The following is a 16,759-nucleotide window of genomic DNA, read 5'->3' on the forward strand; positions in this document are numbered from 1 at the left end:
GCCTAGAGGACTATGCAAAATCTCCTGGACCTCTCCCCTAAAGGCACCATGTTCTCACTCATCTTCTGGCCTCCTGCCTCCACCTTTACCCAGCTGACTTCTTCTCAACCATCCTTCAGGTCTCAGCTTCTAAGTCTTTCTTAAAATAAGCTTTTCCCAACCAACCAAGTATGGCTTAAATCCTTCCCGTTTTGGCTCCTCTAAGACTCTGCACACTGCCCCCTACCCCAAAGCACTTACCACACCACAATAATTGTTATTTACTTATGTGTCTGTTATCCCCAACCAGAGTGTGATCCTTGGGAACTATGTCTGTCTTAGGTACTGTTCCATCTCTGGTACCTAACATAGGACCTGGCAAAAATCCTTATTCAATGAGAGAATGTATCTAGTTTTATTTTATTTATTTATTTATTTATTTATTTATTTATTTATTTATTTTTGTGTATCTAGTTTTAAAGGAGTTACTGCCAGATGGCTGAACTTCAACAGCCTCTTGTCATTCTACTTCTAGCCTCTCCAAGTTCCAATCCATTTGCAGTTAGAGTTTTCTTTCTTAATCAGTGGTTTAGTTTCCTTGGGTGCTACAGTACCTAAGACAAAGACACACTTCCTCGTGCCCATGGGTTTCTTCCTAGTTGGAGATAATGAATACAGAAGTAATTATAGCACACAAGGTATTCCTTCCCCACTGTTCATAAGAAGTCTTCTTTCTTAGCCAATTATCCAAAGTTCTCCATAATCTAGTCTATTCTTCCCATTTAACCTCTCCCCACTCAATAGTAAGAATTCTCTGTCCATGCACCAGGTCTCTTCATGGCCCCCAAACACATTCCACTTGTTCCAGTTTCATACTACCAGGTCACTCCCATTGCCAATTATGTCCACCTCTTTCCCTGCTGCTCAACCAAACACAATCCAGCCTAATGGATCCAGTAGAATCCCTTCTTCTTTGAAAGGCTTTCTGACAGCTCTCTTAACTCTTAGAATCCTAACACAACTCATCTGATCATTCTTTCTGGCACTTGATAAAGTACCAACTACTGGGCTGCTCCTTCATTTTTGTTTCCTTCAGCACACAATGCATGGATGGAGGGGGGGAAGGCAGATATGGTGTTGTGGGAGAGAGTACTGGGCTAGGAAGTAGAGCACAGCTTCCCACTTGCCTGTCAATTATTTTATTCAGACAGTCAACAAATATCAACTAGCCACTTTCTCTGTGCTAGGCACCTGCCATATCTAGGCCAGTAAGGGACAACTTTAACAACATTCACTATAGGATTCTCAACTACAGTTTGGCTCCTCTTCCTCTCCATTGTCTTATTCTAGGCTATTTATGTATTTATTATAAAGATTTTATTTATTCACAGAGAGGCAGAGACACAGACAGAGGGAGAAGCAGGCTTTTCACAGGGAGTCCGATGTGGAACTCAATCCCTGGACCCAGGATCATGCCCTGAGACGAAGGCAGATGCTCAACTGCTGAGCCACCCAGACATCCCTATGTTAGACAATTTAAATAGTTTACAGTTTTAGGAATGCTGAGTGTGAAATAAATTAGAAAACTTATTATCACTTGTATGTGGCCTTAAACAATTTAACTACTCAGCTTTGGTAACCTTCTCTGAAAGATAAGGAAACTATGACTCATTTCCTAGCTCGCTGGGAAGAGTGCAGACAACTGGTGAGAACATTATAAAGTACTATCACATGTTCACCATTGTGAACTTTTAGTATTAGGATAATAATGATAAACAGGGTACCCACTCACAATTGGTGTAGGAAGACATTGCTAGTTGACATAGAGTCAAGCATTTTAAAAGGAAAGCTAAAAAAAAAAAAAAAAAAAAAGGAAAGCTTAAAGTGGAAAACATTTTTTTTCCCCAAAATAACCAAATGACTGTAATTTGAGAACTTTTCAGAGGGAAGTAAAGATGCCTTTGGTTTTACTTAAAAATAAAAAAACGTGCAAAGCAAGTGATTAATAAACCACCTACCTGAGGCTTGGTGAAGTCTCTGATTAAGCACCAATGAACGAAATGTTGTTTCACAGCAAACAATGTGTCTGCATCAGTCTTCTTACAGTATACACGAATTAGCTGCTCTGCAAATCTCTCTGGCAAAAATTCTGAAACCTTTTCAAAGAAGAAAAGATTTACTGTCATCTTGAATTCATACATTGAAGAGAGGTCAGCTTTCTTAAGCTCCATTTATTTTTATTTTATTTATTTTTTATTTTATTTACTTTAAAGATTTTATTTATTTATTCATGAGAGACACAGAGAGAGAGAGAGAGGCAGAGACACGGGCAGAGGGAGAAGCAGGCTCCATGCAGGAAGCCCAATGTGGGACTTGATCCCGGGTCTCCAGGATCACACCATGGGCTGAAGGTGGCGCTAAACCCCTGAGCCACCTGGGCTGCCCTCCATTTTTTTAAAAAGATCTTATTTATTTATTTGAGAGAGTGAGTACGTGCTCAAGGGAGCAGGGGGAGGGGTAAGGACAAGCAGACTCCCTGCTGTGTGCAGAGTCCAACACATGCTTGATCCTAGGACCCTAAGATCATGATCTGAGGCAAAGTCAGATGCTTAACAGAGCCACTCAGGTGCCCCAGTTCCATTCTTGATGTTATATTAAAAACATCACATTATTGGGGATCCCTGGGTGGCTCAGCGGTTTAGCGCCTGCCTTTGGCCCAGGGCGCGATCCTGGAGTCCCGGGATCGAGTCCCACATCGGGCTCCCCGCATGGAGCCTGCTTCTCCCTCTGCCTGTGTCTCTGCTTCTCTCTATGTCTATCATAAGTAAATAAATAAATAAATGAATACATAAATAAATAAATAAATCTTTAAAAAAAAAAAAAACAAAAAAAAACCCCATCACATTATTTTGCCGTTTTATCCCAATTATCACCCAAGGAAAAGAATTCAAGGTAGTTCTCATATTACAAAAATGCCCCAAAACGTTATGTCAATTAATAAAAGACTAAAAGTTTGTATTATAAAATTATTTGTAAACCAGACTCTCGTTAGAAGATATGCAGATAAGAATATTTAACTTTCATGACTTCACCTTTACAACATTACTTTCCCATCAGATTTATAACCTAGCCTCTAAACCAAAAACAGTGCTTTCTTCTATGTTCAGCAAACAGGAAAAACTGGCTGTTAAAAGATGGTCCGGTCTACACAAAAATCAGGTATACTTCAATTTTTAAAAAATATTTAAGGGAGAGAGGGCATGCATGAGCAGATAGAGGGTCCAGAGAGGGGGAAAGGGAGAGGCAGAGAAACTCAAGCAGATTCTGTCTGAACCCAATGTGGGGCTCAATCTCATTACCCTGAGACCATGAACTGAGCCGAAACCCAGTCAGATGCTCCACCTGACTGAGCCACCCAGGTACCCCCAGATATATTTTAATTTTAAAAATAATACCTCCCCCCGACCCCGCCACTGTTCACATTGACCTTAGAACCTAACTTGCATGTAAAAATGCAGATTTAGGGCAGCCCTGGTGGTGCAGCAGTTTAGCGCCACCTGCAGCCTAGGGTGTGATCCTGGAGACCGTGGATGGAGTCCCACATCAGGCTCTCTGCATGGAGCCTGCTTCTCCCTCTGCCTGTGTCTCTGCCTCTCTCTCTCTCTCTCTCTGTGTCTCTAAGAATAAATAAATAAATAATCTTTAAAAAATAAATAAATAAAAAATAAAAATGCAGATTTATCATAGGTTTGCCAAATGCCACTACAGTATATTTGTTTTACCTAAGTAGTTACCTGATCTTTAGTAATCATGACTGCTTTGCTGAGGTCACTCTTACAATAGAAGCGAACATGATCAATTGGATTCTTGTCTTCCATCCCATAATCCATGTTGATAACCTTAATAAAAGCAATAAATTAGTGATCACTCACATAACAGTGAGAATTGAATTCAGGGTTGTAGGAGCATCACAAGAAATGGACCAGAGCTCTCTGGAGGTTCAGAAGTAAGAGCATTAATAAGGTAGCTCATAATAGAATAAAAATAACTGTGGTGCATGTGCCATAGGGATTTGGTCTTGAAATCTGGGTGGGTAAGGGAGGGATTTATGCTTTCAACATAAGTAGGGTATAAAGTCTATGCCTATGTGACAGCCACTGTGATAGGTACTATAGATACAAGGAAACATGATACAATCCCAACCCCCACAGTGTAGCCTAGACTGAGGTTGAACAAATAATTATAAAAGTAATTATCTAACTACTTTTATTCTAAGAGCTACCAAGAAGCAAAGGGTGCTGTGAAACTTTTAACCAGGGAGCTAGGGCTCCTGGGAATGACTGAGAATGTTTTCCTGGGAAAGCGAGTAGGAATTAACCAGGTCTATCTATGCAGGAAGAAAAATAATTCTATGGGACGCCTGGGTGGCTCGATGGTTGAGCATCTGCCTTCGGCTCAGGGCATGATCCTGGAGTCCCGGGATCGAGTCCCATATCAGGCTCCCTGCTTGGAGCCTGCTTCACCTCTGCCCATGTCTCTGCCTCTCTCTGTGTCTCTCATGAATAAATAAATAAAATCTTAACAACAACAACAAAAAAAAAGAATTCTAGGCAGAATTCTAGTGGACAAGACTGACATGGTCCACTGGGTTAAGTAACACTGAAGTCACTGGTGAACTTGGAAGAATAGTTCTTTTTTTTTTTTTTTTAAGATTTTATTTATTCATCAGAGACAGAGAGCAAGAGTGAGAGAGCGAGAGATTGAGGGGCAGAGATACAGGCAGAGGGAGAAGCAGGCTCCATGCAGGGAGCCTGATGTGGGACTTAATCCCGGACCCCGGGATCACACCCAGAGCCAAAGGCAGACGCTTAATCGCTAAGCCACCCAGGCATCCCAAAATTCAATAAAAAATTTAGTTACCCAGTTGTAGTAGCCACGTTTCAAGTGCTCAACAACCACATGTGGTTGGTGGCTAACAAAACGGACAGCACAATTATAAAGCATTTCCAATATCACAGAAAGTTCTAGTGGACAGTCCTGGTCTAGAACACAATAGAAGGATTATCCTTAGCCTTTGAGAAGAAGACAGACATTTCCCCACTGTACCTGAGAGAGAAAAGGAGACATCTGAGATTCAGCTATGGTCCAGAAGTGAGACCAGGGGTGTATCTCCCAGTGTGTGTGTTCTACTGGCTTTGAGAGCTGCAGTGAGTGTTCTACATCCCTGGGAGATACCTGTTCTACATCTACCTGGGAGAGAGCAACTGCTGGGTTCTCCCCATGATTCCAAGGCTGGAGCTATCATAGGCTTCTCTCCTCGGTGTTGTTTCATGGGGGAGGGACTCGATGTAGCTTCAACATTTTTATACACGGTAAGGCATGAACACTAATCAAATTTTCAGAAACTTTCAGAAGTGCCACAAGCTCTTTGGTATTTATTTCCTTGGTTTTAGACTAGAAATAAAATGCAATTCCTAGTTTCTCCAAAATGTATATAACTAGAAATTCCTTCTTAAAGCAAATTTGATGAAACAGTTATTTTTCCAGAAGGGCAAGACTATAATTATTGGAGTTCCCTTTTTGTTAACTAAGGACTCAAGAGCAAAAAAGTAGCTATTGATCAACAATGGTGAATTTTTAATTCTAAATAGTAATATTAAGTTTTATAGCCTTGGGCAGCCTGGGTGGCTCTGAGGTATAGCACTGCCTTTGGCCCAGGTTGTGATCCTGGAGACCTGGGATTGAGTCCTACATCAGGCTCCCTGCATGAAGCCTGCTTCTCCCTCTGCCTGTGTCTCTGCCTCTCTCTCTGTGTCTCATGAGTAAATAAATAAAATCTTAAAAAAAGTTTTATAGCCTATTAAGTAATCATAAAAGTTATTACACACAGTCCTAAAAGGAGGCACATGTAGTAATATGCACCACATAAATATATTCCACCGTCAAACTAGAATTGAGAGGCTAATACATGATAAGATACTTAATTAGATTTTAATTGCTTTGTCAGAATATAAAAAGGCTTCACTCATCCTAAGCTTCCCCAGTAAAGTACTGAGGGCAAGGGTAGACATGTGGACAACTCAGGGAAAACATTCTGAAGAGTAAGTTCTTTCAGAATCTCAGAAACTCAAAACTTCAGAAAGTCCCTTTATTCTAGTATAATTTCATCTAACGGACAGGAAACTGTAACCTGATCTGCAAGTGTGAGACACTTCAACCCTCAGCCAAGTGAATAGACTGAGCCCAAGGACAATTCACTTGTGTATCCCTTGGCAAAGAGTAGTTATGGAGAGATCACCCTTTATCAAAAGTGCATCAACAAGAAAACAGCAAATGAGAGGCTTATGGAAAAAGAATACATGGGGAACACTCTGTCCCAAGATTTCAGAGGAGTAGAACTCTGAAAAGCAGTTCCTATAATAAACAAAAGAAAATGTGAGAAAGCCATTTGGCATTCTTGATAGGATACAAGACACTATAGCTGCTATGAAGGAGTTAAAAAGTCTTTTTCCTTTGTGTAGACAATTAAAGAAAAATAATTGGCATATATTACTTTTGTGATTAAAAAACACTCAAAAATCAATATATGCAATGTTCTGCTAACCACGTGATCACAATTACATTAAAAATATCAATGTCAAAGAAAAATTTAAAAATTGGTTAATGTTGATTCTTTGAGGTCACAGGTGATTCTCTTCTTTCTAGTTTTCTGTATTTTCCAATTTTCTTTAATGAACATGTACCACTTTTACAAGGGAAGGAGGATGGCATTATCTTAAAAAAAATTCTTTACTTAGTATCTTTTTAGGCTAACTACTTACATCCACTATTAAATCTTCAGCCTTCAGTTCAGCTTCTAGTGGTATGTCACTAGGTTTAGCCCTGGCAATTTCCTCTGGAAGGCTTTTATAGTTTTCCTAGAAAAGACAAGACTCATGTTAGAACCTCAGTTTTTCATCATTAAGCATTTATGCCCCAAAAAGTTCCCTCTCTGAAAATGACACTTCACTAGGAAAAGTGGGTTGAGATATCCCTAACAAATACATGGCTTCTGTTTATGCCATCCTTCACACAAACCACAATAGAGTGATTCTCTGAACAAAATTTTCACATTGAAAGAAAATGTGGCATTGACCCATTACTAAAATGAGAGGGAAGTGTTACAAGGAAGGGTGTGGTTATCAGTATGGCTCCTGTTACTGGCTTTCTGCCAAAGAGAAAAACTTTCTACATACAAGAGAGGAAAACATACAAATATTTGGCATGCACCATCTGGGAGAACCTGATATAGTGTGAAAGAAGAAATTAGTGAACAGCAGGTGCTTAGAGTCTCAGTGAAGCTCATGCAGATACCTTATTTTGAAGCTCCATTTTCTTGCCTTTGGATCTAGCCAAAATTTGGGGCCCCCCTCCCACTTCTGGGATGAGAGACTAAAGGTTTGGATGAAGTGAGACTTGGTTTTGAATACTGGCTCACTAACTGTGTTTCCATAGGGAAGTTATGTAATCTCTTCTAAGCCTCAGTTCCTTTATCTACAGGACAGACCAAAGGACACGTTACTGATGAGAAGATTAGGTAAAAATGAATGTAAAGGGCTTAGAACAGAGTTGTGGTATTATGGTGGGTTAATGGAGTCCTCTTGGAGGACAAATGAGAGAGAGACCTTTTACTAATGGAAATGCATTTGACAACACAACTTACCCTTTCAATTCTTATTTTTCCCTTTGGCTTAGTCTCACCCACATACTTGTATAGATCACGGTATTCGATTTTTTTTAAAATCTCTCGTGCTTCATTCAGGTTGGGATCAGAAGAATATAAAATCTCCAGAAAAATGTTATCTGCCAATTTGATAAAATTTCAGTTATATTAATATTGAAAAAGATTTTTTTAAAGATTTTATTTATTTATTCATGAGCGACACAGAGAGAGAGAGAGAGAGAGAGAGAGAGAGAGAGAGAGAGAGAGGCAGAGACACAGGCAGAGGGAGAAGCAGGCTCCATGCAGGGAGCCCCATGTGGGACTCCATCCCGGGTCTCCAGGATCATGCCCTGGGCTGCAGGGGGCGCCAAACCGCTGTGCCACCGGGGCTGCCCGGAAAAAGAGATTTAAAAAGACTCCTATGCTACTGTACTTCTGAAAGGATTTCAAGTGGACATTTATAAATATAGGCACAGTAGAACATTCAATGTCTTGGATTTGCTTCAAGATAATCTAGAGAATGGGAGAGGGTAGAGATGAAGCAAGACTGTACTGAAGTTGATGGCTTATAGCTGGGTGTCGGGTAAATAGGGGCGTATACATTTGTTATGTTTTGTTTTCTTAAAGAGAATGATATTTAAGTAATTATAAAATTACATCTGAGATCTGCTTCAAAATAGCCGAGTGTCTTATGGAAGTGGGTGGATGGAGTAGATGAAGCAAAACTGCCATGTTGATCATTGTTGCAGCTAAGTGATGGGTATGTGGAATTTGTAAATTTCATAATAAGAAGTTTTATAAAGTTCTATTCCATGATAAAAGCAGAAGGATGGGGATGCCTGGGTGACAGACACACTTGGCTAAGCACCTGCCTTCAGCTCAGGTCATGATTCTGAGGTCCTGGAATTGAGCACCACTTTGGGCTCCCTGCTCAGCAGTCTGCTTTTCTTAAATTTTTCCTTTGTTTTTTTTTTAATTAATTAATTGATTGATTGATTGATTCATTCATTCATTCATGAGAGACACACAGAGGAAGAGAGAGAGAGGCAGAGACACAGGCAGAGGGAGAAGCAGGCTCCATGCTGGGAGCCTGACACGGGACTCAATCCCGGGTCTCCAGGATCAGGCCCTGGACTGAAGGCAACACTAAACTGCTGAGCCACCCAGGCTGCCCAAGCAGTCTGCTTTTCTCTCTGCCTCTCCCTCTGCTTGTTCTCTTTCTCTCTCTCTGTCTCTGTCAAATGAATAAATAATCTTTTTTAAAAAAGCAGAGATAGTTCTTTTTTCCTTTTAAGATTATATTTTATTTTTTAAGATTTTATTTTGGGGATGCCTGGGTGGCTCAGTTAAATATCTGACTTTGACTCTTGATCTCAGGATCCTGGAAGCAGGAAATCTGCTTCTCTCCCTCTGTCCTTCCCCCGACTTGCACGTGCGCACACGAACTCTCTCATTCTAAAATAAGTCTTAAAAAAATTTTTTTTTACTTTAAAGTATTCTCTACAACACCTAATGTAGGACTCAAACTTACAACCCCAAGATCAAGAGCCTCATGCCCTACTGAGTCAGTCAGGTGCCCGAGAAAGTAGTTCTTTTTCTTTTTCTCTTCAACTCTTATTTTGAAAAAAATTCAAAATAAAATACCTTTCACCTAAATCCATCAACATTTTTCTACATATGCATATGCTGTGTATGTGTACACAAGTATTTTTGCACACATACAAATTTTTGATGAAATATTTGAAAATTATAGCCATCAAGCCCCTTTACTCTTCAATACTTCTGCATGTATCTCCCAAGAACAAGAACATTCTTCTACATAACCACAGTTATGACTCCTTGCCTCCCACAAGGAGCCTGATGTGGAACTTGATCCTAGATCCCAGAATCATGCCCTGCAACGAAGGCAGACACAACTGCTGAGCCACCCAGGCATCCCGAAAAATAGCAATTTTACTTTAACATAAGATCACACTTTTCTAATCCATGTCTTTAGCTACCCTATTCCCAGGTGAATTAATAGAATGCTTCTCCCATCATAGGATCTCACTTCTCATTTTTTAAAGTATTCTCTATACCCAATGTGGGGCTCAAACTCACAGCCCTATGATCAAGAGTCACCTGGTCTACCAACCAAGCCAGCCAGGCATCCCTCACTTCATTTTTTTATTTCATTTTTTTAAAAGTAATCTCTAGGGACACCTGAGTGGCTCAGCGGTTGAGTGTTTGCCTTTGGCTCAGGGGTGATCCCAGGGTCTGGGATTGAGTCCTGCATCAGGTTTTTTGCAGGGAGCCTGCTTCTCCCTCTGCCTATGTCTCTGCCTCCTCTCTCTGTGTGCCTCTCATGAATAAATAAATAAATAATCTTTAAAAATTAAATAAAAAAATAAAGTGATCTCTGCACCTGACTCAGGGCTTGAGCTCACAACCCCAAGATCAAGAGTCACATGCTCTACTGAGTAAGCGAGCCAGGTGACCCAAAATCTTGGCACTTCTTGAAAGCCTACCTAAACCCTGAAATTCATCTCAAAAGGCACCTCACTATGAAACCTTCCTTAATCTACCAACTAGAGATATAATTCCTCCCTCCTTTGAGCCCCATAGAATCTTACTGATACTTTTCTTATGCCTTTTACTTTATTCTGTAAGGTACAGACTTTTAGGTGGACTTATTTTCATTTCTATTAGGTAAGTAGGTAGAAGAGGCATTATTGGATCATAGGATATATATTTATATGAAAATGCTAAACTTTTTCAAAGTGGCTGTACAATTTGCATTGCCACCAGCCATGTGTGAAAGCTCTATTTGTTCCATATATTTGTGTTCAGAAAAGGATTATGTATAAAAGTTAAGCCAAGGGCAGCCTGGATGGCTCAGCGGTTTAGTGCCGCCTTTCGCCCAGGGTGTGGTCCTAGGTACCCGGGATCGAGTCCCACGTCGGGCTCCCTGTGTGGAGCCTGCTTCTCCCTCTGCCTATGTCTGTACCTGTCTCTCTCTGTGTCTCTCATGAATGAATGAATGAATGAATGAATGAATCTTTAAAAAATATAAAAGTTAAGCCAATTGTTCATATATTAAATTAAATAACTATGTATCATTCTAAAATAGTATAAACAACACTCAACTTTGGAGTCAGAAAACCTTTGCCATTTATTAGGATAAGTTGCTTTTCCTCACTTGGTCTCTGTTTCCTCATTTGAGAAGTTTTAAGTAGGTGATCTCTAAGGTCCTTTTAAATTTAACATTCTATGATTCAAATTTAATTAAGGGATTTGGGGATAAGAGGGCTGGAAAAGGAAGGAAAGGAAAGGGTAAGTTTCACCTATTGCCTAGGAACGCTGAGGGATAAAGACTAATGTAAGAAAATGGTTACCTAAGACAGTGGTCGTAACATTTGCAATGCTTAAGATAGCCAATTTCCACATAAGCTGAAATATTTATAGGAAAATTTATAAGTAGGAATTTGGGAAGCAGAGAGGACAGATAAACCACGGCATATTCATATGATAAACTACTATTTAGCAATAAAAAGGAATAAACTACTGATGCATGCAATCTGGATGAATCTCAAATACATAACATTGAGTAAAAAGGAGCCCTACAGAGAGGAGTACGCACTGTATGATTCCATTTATATAAAAGTCTAGAACAAAGGCACCTGGTTGGCTCAGTTGGAAGAGTATATGACTCTTGATCTCAAGATCAAGTTTGAGAGGGAACTGGCACCGTCTCCCTGGTGGTCTAGTGGCTAGGATTCGGCGCTTTCAAGATCAAGTTTGAGTTTGAGCCCCATGTTGGGTGTAGAGATTACTAAAAAAAATAATAAACTTTATTTATTTATTTTTAAAAAAGAGAGAGAGAGAGGCAGGCAGAGACATAGGCAGAGGGAGAAGCAGGCTTCATGCACCGGGAGCCCAATGTGGGATTCGATCCCGGCTCTCCGGGATCACGCCCTGGGCCAAAGGCAGGCGCCAAACCACTGCGCCACCCAGGGATCCCAAAATAAATAAACTTAAAAAAAAAAAAAGTCTAGAATCGGCAAATTGTGGTTCTTTCTAGGGGTGAGGTGGGGGTAGAAGTTGACTGGGAAGAAGCATGACAGAACTTTCTGAGAAGATAATGTTGTGTCTTGAATTTGTCAAAATGGTAGCAAATTTACATAAAATTTGTACACCTATACAAGTTGTATGTGAATTTTACATCAGAAGAAAATATCTATGAACAACTGTTGAACTTTAGTTAATCTGCATGCTAAGGGAGTTAGGGTAAAGTGTATTGGTATCCACAATTTACTTTAAAATGCATCAAAATTGGGGCACCTGGGTGACTCACTCAGTTAAGTGTCCAACTCTTGGTTTCATCTCAGGTCATGATCTCAGGGTCCTGGGACCAAGCCCCACAATGGGCTCCACACCCAGTGGGGAATCTGCTGGAGATTCTCTCCCTCTTCCTCCCCCACTCACCTGCTCATGCACATCAAAATTAAGATGGATTAGTAAAATAGAAGGATTGTAAGTGATAGATAAGTAATAAAGCAAGTTCAATAAATGCTAGAATTTAGGTGGTAAGAGTATAGTGTTCACTGTAAAATTCTTTCAACATTATTGTAGGTTTTCAACACCTAGTAAGTGGAAAAAACATTCTAAAAAATTAAAATACAAGAACTGGAGACTTTCAGATAAAGTAAGTTGACTTTTGGAAAAGCAGCAAACGTAATGAAGGCTCACATGGCCATAATCCTTCTAGATCATGTAGTTACTGCCAGTAAGGATCACAGAACCTTTCTAAATTGTATGCAAGAAAGATAAGATTATCCCTGTGTCAAATGATGACAGCTGGAAAGTCCATATGCTTGTTCTCCCATACTCTGGCAGATAAAGCACAAAAATGTGACCTAATATTTTGTATGGGATTTTTGACATTAATATCCAAGTGCATTATCAGTGGACTCATCTCATTGAACAGGGTAAAAGCCAGTTTGGGCATTATAGAACCTTCAAGGTAACTAAGAGCTATATGTAATCATATTAGTAAGACCATATTAAACTATATAGTTTATGGTTTGTCAGTTAACCCAAAAGTGCATAAGATCCCAAATTCATTTCCTTTCACCATAAGATAGTTGAAATGTAATATAATGTTACAGGATAAATTGTTAGAACTGGCTTCTGATGAAGACTGAGGATGATTTTTTTTTAAGATCACTTTTTATTTTTTAATTTTTAAAAAAATCTTTATTTTTTTATTTTTTATTTTTATTTTTTTTTTAAGATTTTATTTATTTATTCATAGACACAGGGAGAGGGAGAAGCAGACTCCATGCAGGGAGCCCGATGTGGGACTCGATCCCAGGTCTCCAGGATCACACCCCAGGCTGCAGGTGGCGCCAAACCGCTGCGCCACCGGGGCTGCCCTAAGATCACTTTTTAAACACAGCATCACCTGCTTCATTATTAACAAAAGTTAAAATAGCCCCAGTTTGCTCAAATTGTTACTAACCTCTTCTTCCATTCCTATCAACACAATGAAAGACTAGTATGTATTATGATGTTATTAAAACAAAACACAGAAACAATTTAGATATACATTATCCCCTGTGAGTGACTGTGTCCTCAATCCAATCTAGATTAATTAACAAGAAGGAAGAGATTTTGTTACGTTTAATTTTTTTTAAAGATATTATTTATTTATTTATTCACAGAGAGAGAGGCAGAGACACAGGCGGAAGGAGAAGCGGGTTCCATGCAGGGAGCCCGACGTGGGATTTGATCCTGGGTCTCCAGGATCACGCCCCGGGCCACAGGCGGCGCTAAACCACTGCGCCACTGGGGCTGCCCTCACGATTTCACTTCTAATTTTTTATTTACTTGTGATTGGAAAATGACTAAAAAGTTACAAGCATAATAGAGATTCTATATTACCTACGTGTATATTTTTAAAGAATAATACATACAGTTTTTGTTATTTAAATTTTTATTTTGAGGGATCCCTGGGTGGCGCAGCGGTTTGGTGCCTGCCTTTGGCCCAGGGCGCGATCCTGGAGACCCGGGATCGAATCCCACTTCGGGCTCCCGGTGCATGGAGCCTGCTTCTCCCCTCTGCCTATGTCTCTGCCTCTCTCTCTCTCACTGTGTGCCTATCATAAATAAATAAAAATTAAAAAAATAAAAAAATAAAAAAATAAATTTTTATTTTGATTATATTTGTTGAAATATATGTTAAGTCTATCAAATTCAATACTAAATATTTGGGCTTGTATTTTGTATGTCCTGCCCTCTCCCACTTCATTTCATTTTCCTGGTAATTCATTTTTTAGTGTTTTACAAAAGTATCAATTTGCGAATGGTTGGAAATGAGAAATACTGATTCTTCAAAGGCAGTTTCAGGGAACTGTTGTGGGTCTCATTCTGGCAGCGTGCTGCCAACGGAATCAAGCAGTGATAGGACATCAGTACTACCTTTCACAGGAAGCTCATGGAAAGTGATCTTATCTGTATTAAGCCACTGAGCTTGTGTTATTTTTGCTCATTTTAAGAATCTCCAACCTTTCCACTGATTTTATGAGCTATATGACTGCTTTCTATTTCTTTAAACAGAGTCAGTTTTGTGATATGCAACTAAGAACTGCAGCTGGTACATACTTTCTTATCTACTTCTTTTGCTTTGCCGATCTTTATTGCTCAGTCTGCACTTTCCCACATGAAAGAACCAGCAGAAACACCTTCATCTCTCCCTTCCTACCCTAAACTGCAGGTTTCATTTCTGCTGAAGTATGACAAAATGTTCCTGGTACCCTGTGTTTTACAACAAAAATGTTAAAAGGGCGAGTCTCCTATTTGTCCAGCTGTATTGTAAGTTAAATAATAGTAAATATTGGCTACTTATGTGCCAAGTACTAGACTAGGTGTTATGTCTCATTTAAATACTACAACAAGGGCAGCCTAGGTGGCTCAGCAGTTTAGTGCCGCCTTCAGTCTAGGGCCTGATCCTGGGGACCCAGGACCGAGTCCTGCATCGGGCTCCCTGCGTGGAGCCTGCTTCTCCCTCTACCTATGTCTCTGCCTCTTTCTCTGTGTCTCTCATGGATAAATACATTTTAAAAATCTAAAAAAAAAAAAAAAATACTACAACAAAACTATAGGCGACATATCAATACTCCCATTTTACAAATGAGGAAACGAAGGGTCAGAGAGGTAATATAACTTTATCAAGGTTATATTGTTAATACAGAGAAGAGATAAAACTAAAATCCAAAAGTATATTATAATCACTCGAGAAGCTGAATATATTGGAATGTTTGGAAAATAACCCATCTGCAATCCAGGGATAGTTTACACTTTATCTGAGAGGGACCATCTATGTTATCTTCTAGCTCTTACCTGTTAGCTTTGTGAAGGCTTCCATGTCATCAATTGCTGTAGAAATGTGATACTTCTTTCCTTCAGCCCCTGTAATCTCTATGTAGGGGTCTGCTTTGAGGAAAGCATCTGTAATCCTAAAGATAATTTCATAAAAACTTATGCTTCTGAGAAAATCTGAGTATTTGCTTAATGCCTTACTTAAAGTTAAGGAAATCTTTCTTTCTACATTAGAGAAGCGAAATCCCGAGACATGATAATCTAAACAACTGTTTTGGGAACATACATAAGTGCATAAATAAGTGCATGGTGATTTGTGAGCTACCATGTCAATGTTTACTGTGATCTAGGCATTATGCAGGGCTTTAGATACATTATCTTATTTAATTTTTCCAACAAGATAGACTAATCAGCCTCAATTTTACAGATGCAGAAATGAAGTACTTTTCATTTAACCAAGTTAGGAAGAAGCAGTACCAGCCTTTGAACCTAGATGTCTCTGGCTCTCTGAATTAAAAACAAACAAAACTTATTATCAAAGGAATTCATACCAATGGGTGAATGTATTCTAACTAGTCTGCTCATCTCAATTTAAAACTATTTTGAGGGATGCCTGAATGGCTCCTCAGTTAAGCATCTGCCTTCAGCTAAGGTCACGATCCCGAGGTCTGGGGATTGAGTCCCAAACTGGGCTCCCTGCAGGGATCCTGTTTCTCCCTCTGCCTATGTCTCTGCCTCTCTCTCTGTGTCTCTCATGAATAAATAAGTAAATAAAATCTTAAAAAAAAAACCACCCAACTATTTTGAGACATGGAATTAAATGACTCTTTTTTTATTTTTGAGAACCCTTTATGGGTCAATGAGTCATACAGACGTACAGCTATACTTATATCTGTACTTGGCTAAACTTTTCTGCTATAGTTCTCACGGGTTGGAGAAAAGGGAAATTCCTGTTGGTTTTACTCTTTTCTACTAATTTTGACAAACAATTAACAGGGTGAGGACAGACATTAATCTTAATCCTTATAATTAATCTTAATTATTAAAACTAATTTTTGTCGTTAGTTTCAGAATGTCAATTATTCACGTCCTATTTCTCACCTTGCTACTAATATCTGGCAATAAATAATTACCTACAGGAAGGTCTAAGTCATGCCAGCATTGCCTCTTCATGTCTAGCTGAAGCCAACTCTTCCACCCTTCATCTATCCCTTCTATCGATTCTCTTTCATTTCCTCCAACTAAGTTGTTTAATTTACTCTAGTTTTTGTTGTGTTTATGGTACCCATTTTAAATTGATTCATTTAAAATTCACTTCAGTTAATCTAGAAATCTCAAGCTGACCCAAGAATAATACTCTAACAAACCATCATGAAAAATTTATAGGGAAATAGCAGTTGAATTTCTTACATTGTATCAATGATGTTGCCAACTTTGTGTTGATAAGCTCTGCGGTGCAAAGTGTTGCGAGTATGGAACATGTCATACAGATTCCCAACCTCCTGCAGGAAAACATGAAATAAATACTAATGTAGGATCAGGTTATGTTACCCTTGTTAGCAGACAAGTACATAGGACAAGGAAAAGGGATGGTGACTGACAGATAAGAAGAGTATGTCCTGGGCAGCCTGGGTGGCTCAGCGGTTTAAGCACCCAGGGCGTGATCCTGGAGTCCCTGGATTGAGTCCCACGTCGGGCTGCCTGTATGGAGTCTGCTTC

General features: G+C 39.4%; 1 protein-coding gene across 2 annotated transcripts in view; it reads right to left on the reverse strand.

Annotated features, from left to right (window-relative positions):
• The window catches only part of SAMHD1 (SAM and HD domain containing deoxynucleoside triphosphate triphosphohydrolase 1), a 56,697-nt gene that overhangs the window by 3,055 nt on the left and 36,883 nt on the right, over window positions 1-16,759 (reverse strand). For both annotated transcript variants that reach the window (XM_077873034.1, XM_077873035.1), the window contains exons 10-15: window positions 16,451-16,542; window positions 15,062-15,177; window positions 7,682-7,821; window positions 6,801-6,896; window positions 3,774-3,878; window positions 1,998-2,135 (exon numbers count right to left, since the gene is read on the reverse strand). In XM_077873034.1, the coding sequence (XP_077729160.1) occupies window positions 1,998-2,135; window positions 3,774-3,878; window positions 6,801-6,896; window positions 7,682-7,821; window positions 15,062-15,177; window positions 16,451-16,542 (687 nt within the window). The remainder of the gene's footprint in view (window positions 1-1,997; window positions 2,136-3,773; window positions 3,879-6,800; window positions 6,897-7,681; window positions 7,822-15,061; window positions 15,178-16,450; window positions 16,543-16,759) is intronic.

The sequence above is a fragment of the Canis aureus genome, chromosome 26 (assembly GCF_053574225.1).
Source record: "Canis aureus isolate CA01 chromosome 26, VMU_Caureus_v.1.0, whole genome shotgun sequence".
In the NCBI taxonomy this organism is placed as follows: Eukaryota; Metazoa; Chordata; class Mammalia; order Carnivora; family Canidae; genus Canis; species Canis aureus.